Consider the following 14,178-nt stretch of genomic DNA (forward strand, 5'->3'; position numbering starts at 1 on the left):
GTTAGTTAGCTGTTATTTGCTGGCTCTATTGGAAGTACTGCCCAGGAAGGTGATACTACTGAGAGGGTTTCATGTTTGGCTGGCATTTTAACATTGTTCCAGGGTGTACCACCTTCCAGGAGTGACCATTGCAGCATGGTTGGCTGGGAGAGGAACAGACATAAATAAGAGCTACAGATCTCTAATTCATTCTTTGGAGAAGGAACACTTTCATATGGTAATGTTCAGTAGCAGAAAAAGCAAGCAGACAAAAGAAAAAAAAAGATAATTGGCCACCAGATGTCACCACTATTTCTCTCATCAGTAGAAAACAACTATGTAACACGAGGAATGCACCAGGTAAATGTGGGCAGGGAAGCCATACAAATGAAGGGTTTTGTGCAGATCAGGAATTTAGAAACTGGTCATAGAGATTTCTTTGTCTGCCTCTATAAAGCAGAGTAGCAAAGGCCAAACTGTGGGAGAATAGAATGGCCTTTTCTCCTCATTTCCCATGTATCTGTGCCCTTTTGCAAGTTGCAAAGACTGGCATTAAACAGCACAGAGTGAAGGACAATATGCCTGCCATTAGACCATGCAAAAAAGCAACAGAGAGGCCCTGTCCCCTCATCCCTGAGCACCTCAGTTCTGCTCCCTGCAAGGCCATTACAACATCCCTCCTTCAAACGTAGAGGACACAGCCACTGGGAGGAACGGTTATCAGGCCCCAGTAGAGTGCCTCACTGAACCCGCATAGGTGAATATTCCAGATACATGACAGTGTCAAGGTAATAATTTTAATATTTACATTTGAGGGCAAATGCAGTCTCATTGTTTAAATGTCCCCAAAGCCGGTTCACTTGAATGCAACAAAGGCAGGGTTAAAAGACATTAGTATTCTGAGAGCAGGCAGAAATCCAGACTATCCCTGTCCAGCACAGGAATAATCCCCATGGTGGGAGTGCAGAGGGGCCGCTAACTTGGCAGGGGTGTCCGAGTACAAACAGGCACATCGCACACACTGATCTATGATAAGGAGCTTGTTGCACTGAGGACCTCCTTTGTTCCATCCTGAGTGGTTGTTTTTTTTGGTGGGCACCTGTGCATGACACTCACAAAGGATTTGTCTGCACAGGCCAGATCCTGAGAGGTTCTAAGCTTCTTCCTGAGCAGATCAGTCCCTATATTTGTAAGCAGTAGATGTTTTTGCTAAATGCCATTCGTACGTTCTGTGTAATAAGCTCTCTTCTAAGAGGATGGATTTTCACAAGTACTGAACACCTACCTTCCAAACAATAAAAATAAATAAGTAGGCCCCTTTCTCAATCACATTTAAAGTTGGACACCCCAAAACTGAGGCACTCAAAATTACAGTTCACTTTTGAAAATCTCGACCATCGCTCTTGTTACCCCATCCAGACTGCTTCTCAGCAAGACTCCTTCATGAATGTGCACAGATGTGGCTCTATATTTGTCCAGTCTAGCGGAGTAGGGGTTTTTAAATAGGATTGTGCCAGGCTCTTATTTCTGCCAATTATGTTTGTTTAAGTGAAACCTCTGAGTTTATAACAACAGAATTATCCATTTTTCAGAACAATTAGCACAATGTTTTTGTACTAACTGAAGGTCAGAGGATTAATGTGTTTTATCTACAATACACTTTTAAAAGCTAATTAAGAATTCTCCAGTTCATTTTGTACTGAGCACATTCAATATTAGTCTACTCTGCAGCAGAGAGAGATAGAGAGAGAGAGATGACAAGAGGGGATTAAGAAAGGGAGAGAATTTGCCTGCAAACAAACAAATACACCTCAGTGCAGGGTTCGGCAACTTGTGGCAAGCAGCCCATGATGGAAATCTACTGGCGGGACAGTCCAATGGGGGCTGCAGGAAGCGGTGCGGGCTGAGGGATGTGCTGGCCGCCGCTTCCTGCAGCCCCCATTGGTCTGGAATGGCCAACGGCAGCCAGTGGGAGCTGCGATCGACCAAACCTGTGGACACTGCAGGTAAACAAACCACCCCCGCCCACTAGCGGATTTCCTTGACGGGCCGCGTGCCACAGGTTGCCAATCCCTGCCTTAGAGAGATGGTTAGCAGGGGTGCTGCAATTAGGGGTGCTGGGGATGCAGCGGGTCTTAAGGTTTTGTTCACTAGCCTTTCAGCACTCCTGCTAAAAAATTGTTCCAGCGCCACTGGCAGTTAGTATAGAGCTGTGCAAAAGTACATTCATGTAATGCAAGGGGTAAAATTGCAAGATGGACAAAAAAACCCAACCCTTTCATTTGCTAATTTGCACTAATTTAAAACATTAACCAGAAAATATAAAGGCTATGCTGTGAGGTGTAAAATGTTACCCTTCAGATGGGGAAAAAGGTGGGTGGCAGGGGCAGAGTTGCTCTCAAAGCATTATTTTGAGGTTATTATTATTTATATAGAATCTCTCTCTGCCTCTCAGTTAACCACACACACAGTCCATCATTTCACTATAGGAAGAGACTGCATTAACAGGCCTTGTGGAAGCTGTGAGTTTTATGGAGGGATTTGAATGACAGGATGAAGTCCAATTTGGGGGATAGGGTTTCAGGAATTAAGTTCCAGGTATAAACAGGCCAAGCAGCACAGACAGTGCAGAAACAAGCATGGAGAACAAAAAGGGAAATGAAAGAGTTGATGGGAAGCAGAGAGAGATAAAATCAGAGTAGTAGGCAGTAGAGAGGTAAAGCAGGGCTTTGAAGGCCTGGGCAAGGAGCTTGTTTTTAAGGCAATAGACACTGCCTGTCCTTTTAATTGGAAAAGGTAAAAATTATTAAATAGGAAACCATCCCCATAATCCTGCTTTTGGCTTGCTTATTCAGACTGAAAGTTCAAGCCTTCCAAGGTTCATCATTCAGCAAACTCTGCTGTATCTGCCCAATGCATGTAAATACAACCACATGCTGAGATTGCTCATTTTTAAACTTTGGGCTATACAATACTATCCTGTTGATCAAATGTGGCAATTATTGCAGGTTTTAAACCTTCTGGGGATAACAATAGATGCTGCCACTCAATGCTGAAATAGAGAACATGAATTCAAAGAGCAAGTCTAATGACAAATAACAGCAACATGTGTAACTAGAATATATTATGGATTACCATCTTCTAACACAAAGGCTAGAAAAGTCTTCAAAAATGCAGCAAACTAGGGAGCTAAAAAAAGGGACAGAAATGTGGGATTGGCTTGCATTGTTTAATTCCCTCTCTCCAGCATCGTTAGGATGACTCACAAGGTTTAGTAATGGCTTCTGAAGATGAACATGTTAATAACTTTAAACTGCAGTTTGACAGTAAAATGTAATCTTTTAAAATTCTATAATCTCACATGAAAAGCAAGTTTAGAAACAGAATAAAGTTATAAGGGTCATTTTGAATTGCCATCTTAAGTTAAGATATTTTATTTTTAATTCTATATATATATATATAAAGATACAATTTAACTGTATACTTCAGTAAACTCTATGGAATATATATCCTCCCAGTTTATGATGTAATTTAACATGAGATCTGAATAATTAGAAAGCATAGCTCATGCCAGGAATACCTGAGTTGTAGGTCTGGCTCTGATAATGTTTTCTCTGATCCTGGTTTTAACCCTTTCAATGTGGTGTTAGGCTCTGTTCCATTCTATTCTTATACTGTGATCATCACCATGCATCTAAGTGCCCATTAACTATTATTACAATTGTGAGTACTCAACACCTCTCTCAAAAAAAAAAAATCAACCCTTGGTATCACAAGATAGGCATTCATAAACTCTTTTTTTCTGAGCTACTTCTCATAAGGTTTTGCATGAATAGATCAGCCCTATTTGTATACATGACTAATAGAGATGTTATTGTAAGTTATACTATTGTCTTTTGAGTGGATATATCTTCTTTAAGAATTAGTATAAAAGTCCCTGTCTTTGTTACTTTAATCCTTTGCATTCTGGAGTTCAGCTGCCTTATCAGTAACCTCCTTCCTACTGTATCACATGAGCTCACATCCACAAACTACAAAGCATTAAATATCCTTATGTGTACACTAGAACAATACTGCTAGAGTTAGTTGCCCCAGGTGTTTAAAAATCATAAGACAGACCCCAAAAGTCATGAGATTAGCTTGAAAATTACAATAATGTTAAAACAATAAATTGTGGGTTCTTTTTATTTGCCTTCTGATGTTTGAGCCTTTAGGGTTCCTGTTTTCAAGCCTTTCTCCCTAATCATGAGAGTAGAAAAGTACTTTTATTTTTATTTTTTAAATAAAAAGCTGAGATACTCCCTTAATCATATGAGTCCAGTAGATGGGCCTTTAAGAAAAACACCAAATAATGCATGATGTGTGATAAAAATAATGAGTTGGCAACACTGTAAATTGTAATTTGTCTCCTCTATTATGATTTCCTGCTTTTAGGGGTTCAAAAGGAGATAGCATCAAACCAGATGTTTCATTTCTGAATTACATGGCATATAATGTAGTTTCCTTCCCCATGGACTATGCCTTGATGTAGTGGGACAGATTGCATGGTCCCACGACTCTGAGAGCTAGTGGTAATATAATTGGTAAGGCCACCCAGGCCAGGTTGAAGACTAGAAACCAAACTAAAGGCAGTCCACCAATCCTCCTGGTAGGGCTTGGCTGGGAGTGGGCTAACAACTGCTCCCATAAAAAACTAAAGCTGTTATGGAAACCTACACTACTGCTCAGCTCAACAAACTGAGCCTAATTCAACTCAACTCAGTTAGACCTAGAAGAAAGATGATGATGCAAAGTGGCCAAACCTGAAAGGAAGCTACTCCTCTGACGAATTTGCGCCATCCTAAATCTGTAACCAAAATCAGTATGTGGAACATGCAGACACTATATAAGTCTGGTAAAACAGCCCAAGTAACAGAAGAAATGGACAAATATAAACTAGATATAGTAGGCCTAAGTGAAGTGAGATGGGTAACATCATGACAAATAATTGTCACCTGGACACATCCTACTATATTCCGAGCTACTGAATGCCAATGTCATGAACCAGGATATGGGTGGTCAGGCCTAGCAGTCAGAGCAGAAGTGGTCAGGCCTAGCACAGACATGGTCAGAGCTGCAGTTACAAGCCAGGAACCAGGAGTCGGACTGGAGCAGACTGGAAGGACAGTAGCAAGGTTGGGAACAAGCCAGGATCAGGGCTGGAGTAAGGCTAAAAGCAGGCAAGGCAAGGAGAGATTGCAGCTGTGGGCATGTGTATAGAGAAGTCACAGATCAGTTGTTGCTGTTAGGCTGAAGAGCAGGCTTGCTAACTTTCTCAACCAATGAGGTGGAGTAGTCAGTAAGGCAGTCCTGCTGTGGCTCAGCTGTGCTCATAGGCAGACTGGGTAGGTACAGCAGCAAGTCCTCATTCCTGGCAGCAGGTAATGTACATAGAGATGGTATAATCTGATACTGTCAAGGAGGGCAGCTAAAAGCCTGACAGGATTATAACAGCACAATTTACATCAAAGTTTCAGAAAGTGCCCATTATTCAGTGCTACTCTCTAACAAATCAAGCTAGCCAATAGGAACAAGAAAACTTCTGTGAACAGAAGTAGCCAAGGTCCTGAAAAGGGATGTCCTCCTTGTAATTGGAGACATGAACACTAAAGGGGGGAAGCAACAATACAGGCAGGGAAGTAATTATGGGAAAACAAGGCCTTCATTAAGTGAACAAAAATGGGGTAATATTTGCTGATTTTTGTGGAATGAATGATCTGACCATTGGAGGAACTATTTCCCCTCACTGTACAATTCACAAGATAACTAGCAGGTAGCCACACCACAGAACAGGGAACAAAATTGACCACATTGCAATTCAGCACAAATGGATAAGAACTTTAGAGGTTGTACATAACAGGAATGGAGCAGAGACAGTAACAGATCATCATCCTGCTGACCCATACCCACGGAGAAAAGCAAGCTAACATAAATTATCTCCAGACCTATGCACAATTAGTAGGGCTGAAAATCAACACAGAGAAAACGAAAACCATGAGAATCAACACCCAACAAGAAACACCAATAACACTTTAAGAGATTGGCATGGAAGAGGTCTGACACTTCACAATTCTTGACAGCACCATGAGCAAAAAAGATGGAACAGATGCAATAGCAAAAACCAGACATGCCTCTGCTACCCCAAAGCCAATCTAGGGAAACAGAATCTTTGCCCTCATAGCTAAGCTTTGACTATTTAACACCATTGTAAAGGCTATCTTACTGAATGGTGCTGAAATCTGGAGACTTATCAAGACCTTATTATCTAAACTTCAAGTTTTTCTAAACAGCTGCCTTAGACAAATCCTCAACATTAGATGGCCAGAACAAAAATGATAAATGAAGAGCTTTGGAGGAGGAAGAAACAGAAATTGATAGGACAGGAAATTATGGAACAAAAATAAAGATGGCTAGAACACACATGAAGGAAAGAATCAAACAACATAAGACAAGCACTGGTCAGGAATTCCCAGGGCACGAGGGGGTGAGATAGACCAAGGAAAACTTGAAAATGCACAATAAAAGATATTAAAATGACATGGAAAGAAGCTTCATTTGAATTTTAAACATGCTTGAACATTTGTCAACACTAAATTATTACTACAATGATTACAAATTCATGGGTAGACAGGACATAAACATTTGTTCCTAGTTATCACTTTAAAAAACCAGCTCTGCTTTTGTATACATTAAGTAGTGTTTAACATGTTAAATCATGTTTGTTAAAATTATTTCTAACACAACTCATTTCTCCCAGCATAGATAAAGTCTCTTAGGCCTGGGCTACACTAGCGGGGGGGTTCAAACTAAGATACGCAACTTCAGCTACGCTATTTGCGTAGCTGAAAGTTGAAGTATCTTAGTTCGACTTACTGTCCGTCCTCACAGTGGTGAGTCGACTGCCATGGCTCTCCCGTCGACTTCGCTTACTCCTCCTGCTGAGGTGGAGTACGGGCATCGATTCGCGGATCGATTTATTGCGTCCAGATGAGACGCGATAAATCAATCCCTCATACATTGAACACTGCCCTCCGATTCAGCGGGTAGTGTAGATGTACCCTTAGACAACTAACTGCCTATTTTCTCTGCTACTTGTTATCATTTGAACCTAAAATTATTTGAATGTGAAAAAACTATCCCTGAAAAATGTAAGGCCATAGCTGAATCCCCCTTTACATATACTACTTCAATTTTTAAATCAAGCATCCACTAACTATACCAAATATTGACTACATTGAGTGGTGTTACTTATGCCACAGCTTAATTTGGTGTCAGAAATGGAGAGAGGATGACTTATGTCTGTCCAAATCCCAAATTCACAGAATAAAAGGGAACCCTTCAGTTTTCAGTAATGGGAATTTACATATTAACCTATTTTAAATGTTTAAAAACTGAAAATACATAGATTAAACAATCAAATGTCAAACCTGACAAATTTCAATTTCTTACCTCGTTTTTTTACTTCAGGGACGGTCTTCTCAGGGGATTTCTTTTTTTCCTCTTCTTTTTCTAACATTTAATTAAAGAAAGTCATTTGATATACTAGAACTATGAATCACACATTCAAATATGCAGTCAGCCAAGCCCTAGTGGGCACATGCTGAAAAAATGTGACTTATATTTGAGTTTAGATCAGATGATTCCCATCTACACATTGCACACACCTAGTCACAAAGCAATCAGATAAAAAATGAAAATTATTCAGTAAGCATCAACTATGGATAATATGGATCCTTAATAATTCATGAAAGGCCAGGTGAGCCTAATCAGTGCAGGAATGTGGTACCTTTTAATTTAAGTTACCAGTGGTAGCTACAAATCTTATTAATTACTATCAAAACGACATGGTACTGACATCATTGAAACTGGCATGCAGAGTACAAAGCTACATGTCCTACCATTTTCACATATGGCAATATAGCCATGTCCTGTTATATCAGGGACAACCATTAAAATTGCCATGGACAACCTCACAACCGGGGGGCTAAACTACCATGTTTGCCATTGGTTCTCTGGCTTGTCAACCAGGAAAAGCTTTAAAATATTGCTACAAACTGAAAAAGTAGTAAAATGTGGGACGGTGATGTAAATAAGGTATGGGAAAATCATCCAATAGGAGAGCATTGTGGTACTGCAAGTTTAGAGTTTGATCTGCCACCACTGAAGTTAATGGGAATTTAGCCGTTGATTTCAATGGGAGCTGAATCAGTCTCTCAACAAACTTTCCAATTCCATACCTTTCTTTTTAGTTTCAGGAATAGCTCTCTTCTCTTGGGTTATCCTCTTTTCCTCTTCTGTTCCTAAGAAAAGATTTAAAAGAAATTCAGTTGATTTTTTTTAATATCTTATTAAAGAAAGGTGATTCACATTTTATAAAACAATAAGGTAAGGGACTCAAACAAAGCCCGATACTTAAACAGAGACTAAGGCAAAAAGACAGCATGGCTGTGGGAGGACTTATCTACCAATATGTGCCTTATCTCTATGGCACCCACGTTGGTAAACCACGACAACTTGTGACAGATGACTACACTTATATTGGGCCAAACTGTGACATTGGGTAGATCAATCTGTTTCAGATGGTACACATTCCCTCTGTGCTGGTTTTGGCCAGCTGAAGTATGCTTTGGAAGATTTGCTATCACAGTGCAGAAAACATACATCTGGAGATCAGTCCATGCAATGGAGAAGACATGCAAATCGAGACTAATTAGTCGCTTGTTAAAAACACTACTGTCATCCCTCAAATATATAAACATACTCTATATTCCAGTGAGTCCACAGAAAACTGAGAATAGAATTGGAGCCAGTGTGTGCACCAAGTAATTATTTGAGAAATAGGCACTTATTCAATCAATTATACCGATTAACCTACTATAAATATCATTTTTGAAGTGATGCAGTAACCCTGCATTTATTCTGACTTAGTGCTTCCCTTATAAAACCTGACTGACAATAGAAAAACTTGCAAGAGATACTCAGCAATAAATGCAGAATAATATACCCTCGTAACATTTTTATGAATTGGACCTTTAAAACTATCATTACAAGATATCTGCTATTCATGGTGAATTGCAGTTAATCCATTGTGTACTAAAGAACATGACAATCTTTTAAATTCATTTGTTTCTATTTTATGGATTTACTGGGCAACAGTGGAAATTTTAGCTTTTTGCTCTATGAAGGCCACAACAATTTAATTACTTATTGCATGAGTGTTATTAATTGTTAGAATAGAATTAGGTATGAGACATCAGGAAACCCATTTCCTATCGACTTTCTCTGTCTTTGTTAGGGAATGAATTCCCATTAAATGCTAGTAAATAATAGCAAACATATGCCCTTTGTACTGCTCACTGCACAGCCATCCAGGTTTGCCCCCTTCAAGTTGTGTATTATAGGTATCAGCTGAGTTAGCGGAGCTATAGCTTTTTATTTTGTGATGCTTTGCTATTATGAATATGTACAAGAAGCCAGCCTATATTGTTATATAGAAAAGCACATGCAAAAAATCATGAATCCATAAAGTCAGAGCTCATTCTTTCCTTGAAAATTGTTCCGGGGTAGAAGAAGCTTTTCTGAAGCTAGCGGATCCAAGCAATAAATATGCTATTAATCCTTGAATAAACTAACATCAAGAGAAAGAAAATATTAAGTTACTTACTTTTCACTTCCTTAGCTATCACAAGGGGCTTTTCTTCTGCATGAAAACATATATAAAAAGAACATTGTTAAACCAGGGAATGCAAAAAAGTTCATTACAAATACTGCACAGCATGCTTTCAGAAATCAAAGAAGCAAACAAAAATATATGTGTGACTGATACTAAAATAGACATTTTCTTATAAGTTACAAACCCCTTAGTCTTGCTCTGGTTTCACAAATGAGAGAACATTGCATAAAATAGAGGGACTTGTTTATCAACATGAAGGAATCTTACTGAACCAAATTGGTTCTGACTTTCTAGCAGAAATGATAAATTCCTGGTTAAATGTTGAACATTATAGCAAGATTTAATCCATTTCAAATATATTTGGTCATTTTCACCCTTTTTTATTGTCTTAGGAAAACCAAAGACGAGTCCCTTGTGATTCTTCAACAAACTGTTTCACCCAGCTGCTTTTGTGTGTCTCATGTCTCCCCATTTAGTCTCCAGTTAATCATGATCAAGTTTAAGCTGACCATTGGTTACAAATGAAGTAATGACTTGCTTATATGTACACATATGGTTAACCAGGGCACTGATCAAGCAATACAAAGTTCAAAATTTTTGAACAAGCAATATGGACATTATTAGAGGTAAAGAAAATATGCATAACATCATCAAAAATGTGGCTCAGCATAAGAAGTCAAATGCTCACATTGTCATCTCTTCTCAGCTTTCACTCATCCTGGGGCTGGTTCTCTACTAGTCCCATTCCCTCTTCTCTAAAACATGGGCTAGCGAGAACCCTCAGTAGGGAAACTCAGTTGCTTTCTGTCTAATTTCAGACACAAGAATGATCCAGTGGGGATCAGGCTGCTTCTCAGGATCTGGCCCATTGTCGAAACCACTGATGCTCAATTTGGAAGAACTGGAAAGTGACTTTAACACTACACGAAAGTGAGAAAATACTGAAAAAAAATAATGTTCAGCCACTGTGTTAATGTTTCACTTTGTGAGATGACATAATGTGGCTGCAACTCAGATTCACCGCATATCAAAGCATCAGACAGCACAAAATCCCCTATCATCAGTGCTCTCTTCACTGTTCCTGAGGGCAGGATGAGTAAGCGGAGCACTAAGCAGATCTGCCATGTTCAGAGATTCCTGTAGTGCTCTGAAAAGGCAACCTGTGCCTTGACAGGCAGGGAACACAATCTAGCCCTAACTGCAGATCCCAATTCTAGAATTCTTACCAAATCGAACCTAAATGCAATTGTTTTCTTGTGACAGGGTGCAATGAAAAAGGAGTTAACTCCAGCTCAGCTTTCCTTTCCCCTTGTACAGGTGCTTAGAGGAAGGGCCCTTAGACTGTCTGCATTAAAAAGGGAGGAAACGCCTTTGGGAAGTCTGGTTTCTCAAGGGGGGCCTCTAGGACTGGAGAAATCCCATACTGAACACAACTGTTTTCTTTGCAAAGTCATTCAACAAAAGTATTCTACTATTGCCACTGCCAATGCCACCCTTCTCCAGTGTACCACATTCTGACGGATGTCATTCATTGTAGCCCCAAAATTATGTAGGTTTTTACACACATTTGATATCCCTTACTATTATTGTTGCAAATTATAAGGAATCATTACACTGAGGTTATAGAAAGAGTTATTTACAGTAAAAGAAGGAATCCCACCTAATTTTAAGTGTCCTGCATGAATACATTTTCTGTATCCTTCATACTGGGTCTTTTTTGTGCACCATGTTCCACATTTGGACCATGACAAGTTAAGAGGTACATCTAATGCCAACAGAAAACTTGCCACATCTGAAGCATAGGACATGGTGAGCTTCTTCCAAGCATAAACATAACTAAGTGGAAAGTGAAGGGCTAAATGCCAAGCGAGGGTATATTAATCAACAGGTAGCTTTTGGTACCTGGGCTAGAATATAGAGATATAGGGAATTGTGAGAATGGCAATGGAGGACTATCTAAACTTGAGCCCAGGTACCTGCACCTTTACTACCTCCACACTGTGAAGTGGAGTGTAAGCGATGGGTCACAGCTCAGTGTGCACTCTGACCATTCCTCCAGCATGCCAGCTTGGGTTCACTGTGTGTCTAAGGGCTTTGAGTGTGGCTAATAAGGGATGTTGGGCAAAAACACATGGTAAGACATGTGGAAAGTCTTCCATGTAGACATACCCTAACATAGCAAGCAGCAGAAATAAATGCAACTAGCCAACCCTGTTCAGGTTGCATGCAGGGTTTGAACTCACGGCCTTTAGCACTAAAATAATGAATCCCTTCTGTTAATCTAAAGGATTAATTCCTATAACTAGAAGCTATAGCAGACTTATAAACCTCCATGGACCAACCACTTATATGGGGATATGTAATACACACTGAACATCGAGTTACACAACCAAATTCAGAAAGATTTTGATCATTCTGAAGCTTACTCTAGCTACCCTCAAATATAATTCAATACAGAGAAATATAAATAATTAGTTGGAAAATCAGGAGTCCACCTAGGGAACTTATGCTATAAGAAACAATCATCCAGGAGATTGATCAAGGAAAATGACATGTATTATCATTTTCTAAACAGTAGTTCAGCACCACTCTTCCGAAGACAAACAATAGATTTCTGAGGGAGATGAAGTTCAGAATTTATTTTGTAGAATACTTTTTAGACCCCATTTGGAATGTCATCTGCAGCACTAACCACCATACCACTAAATGGGAAATGCAAGCTAAACTATTACACATGAAGGATAAACAACATGAGGAATAGGTTACTGGAAAATTGCTTGACAAAAATTGCTTGACGCAAAGAAAAATTCAGTACTAGTTTAGATTTATTTCTGAAGGAGGAGGGGATTGAAAGATTTGCTGAAAAAGCAAGAAGGTGGATTTAATACAAACAAAAACAGATATAATAGTTTGAATTTCCTTCATCTGCTTCTACAGCTTCTCTTGTTCTTTACCTGTGATGTCAAGTACTTCTTGAAAGGCAGGGGGAGGAGAGGTTACAGTATAATTAACATGCAAAAAATGTATCACTTCAAACTAGGTTTGGGTGTAACAACAGCCTGTTGCTGAGCCATTGCTAGGGAGATCTAAATTTAGGAATGCACTTGAGTTAGGAGGCATGGTGTTACACAATTGATGCAGTCTGGCTGGAGGAGGAAGACATTGTGAGAGTCTCTTATCCACACAGACCTTCCCAGATGCTCCCAACAGTGACATTAGTGCTGACTCTGAAAGAACTTGTCTGCTCATCCATCACCTCTAAGAAGAGGAGGTAAGGAAAGTGCCAAAATACTGCCATCAATATTGTGTGTTGGGGAGAGCATATGCAGAAGTAAAAATAACTAGTGGGGATGAATGTCAAAAGGTTTGGAAATGATTTGGTTCAGATAATGTGCCTAAAGTTCAGATGATTATACAAAGCTTATCTGTACTTATCAAAACCCCTGCTGTCTGGAAATCCCAGGAAAAGAGCTTTCAGGGGAGACGTGATATTGTCTAGTTTTGTGAAATATTATAATAGCCTTTCCTACCTAATGATTCTGGTCTTGGCAGAAACAAGGAAGTACACAGAGATGTACAGGGGGAAAAAGAAAAGAAAAAAGAAAACCAAACTGACTAAAACAAAAGTTAATTTAGTTTATCAGAACCTCAGAGAAAATTTCATTCAGGTTCAGCATAAGTTTTGGGTAAAAGTCTGTACTTGATTTTATGAAAACCAGCTTGCACACCTTAAACTCACATAATTTATATTTTTAAAGAGACATGATAAACCAAAAATTATATTTAAAAAATAAAGCTAATTTCCTTATCTGTTAAGAACACTTTTCTTTAAACTAGAGTGAAATCCTGGCCCTTGTAAAGTCAATCAGCAATTGACTTTAGTGGGAGCCAAGATTTCACTCTAAATGTTAAGACTAATTATATTTTTGCTCTTTATGCTGTTCCATTCCTTTTTTGCATTTCTCTTAGCATGGAAAATAAAATTAGACTGGTCAGTTGAACTTTGGGTTCTAGTCATTTTCACATGCATTAACAAAATGCTGCAGTGTTGGGTTGAAACACCGAAGGGGAATTAAAAGAATCTTCATGGCAACATTTCTATTGATATTAAGTTTCATGGACACAGAGGTTTTTTAAATGAAATCTAAATTTGGGATCAAATTTGACTTGAAAAGCCCCTTTAAAAAGCCATTTCTTAAATGAGTTTGTCCTATTTGATCCAATTATTTTTTCTGAGGAAAGTAACACTGTCTGTGTTGATCAAGTTACTGAAAAGTCTATAAAGGTCACGAAAATCCAAATCAAATTGATCTGATGTTTGCAGAACTGCTACTTTTCACATGTAAGCCTTTTTGTTTGGCTTACCTGGGCATATCTGGGGCAAAATTAAGTATAGTAACCACTGCAATTCTTTTTTACACTGTACATTTTCATTTCAGTTGACCAGTACAATATAATATTTTCTTAGACTAAGCAAGTGAAGGAAT

General features: G+C 39.0%; 1 protein-coding gene across 1 annotated transcript in view; it reads right to left on the minus strand.

Moving 5' to 3' along the window:
- Positions 1–14,178, minus strand: part of TRDN (triadin) — a 307,073-nt gene that overhangs the window by 137,358 nt on the left and 155,537 nt on the right. Inside the window, exons 14-16 of the mRNA XM_030556221.1 lie at positions 9,683–9,718; positions 8,256–8,318; positions 7,468–7,527 (exon numbers count right to left, since the gene is read on the minus strand). Of these exons, the coding sequence (XP_030412081.1) occupies positions 7,468–7,527; positions 8,256–8,318; positions 9,683–9,718 (159 nt within the window). The remainder of the gene's footprint in view (positions 1–7,467; positions 7,528–8,255; positions 8,319–9,682; positions 9,719–14,178) is intronic.

Source organism: Gopherus evgoodei, chromosome 3 (assembly GCF_007399415.2).
Source record: "Gopherus evgoodei ecotype Sinaloan lineage chromosome 3, rGopEvg1_v1.p, whole genome shotgun sequence".
In the NCBI taxonomy this organism is placed as follows: domain Eukaryota; kingdom Metazoa; phylum Chordata; order Testudines; family Testudinidae; genus Gopherus; species Gopherus evgoodei.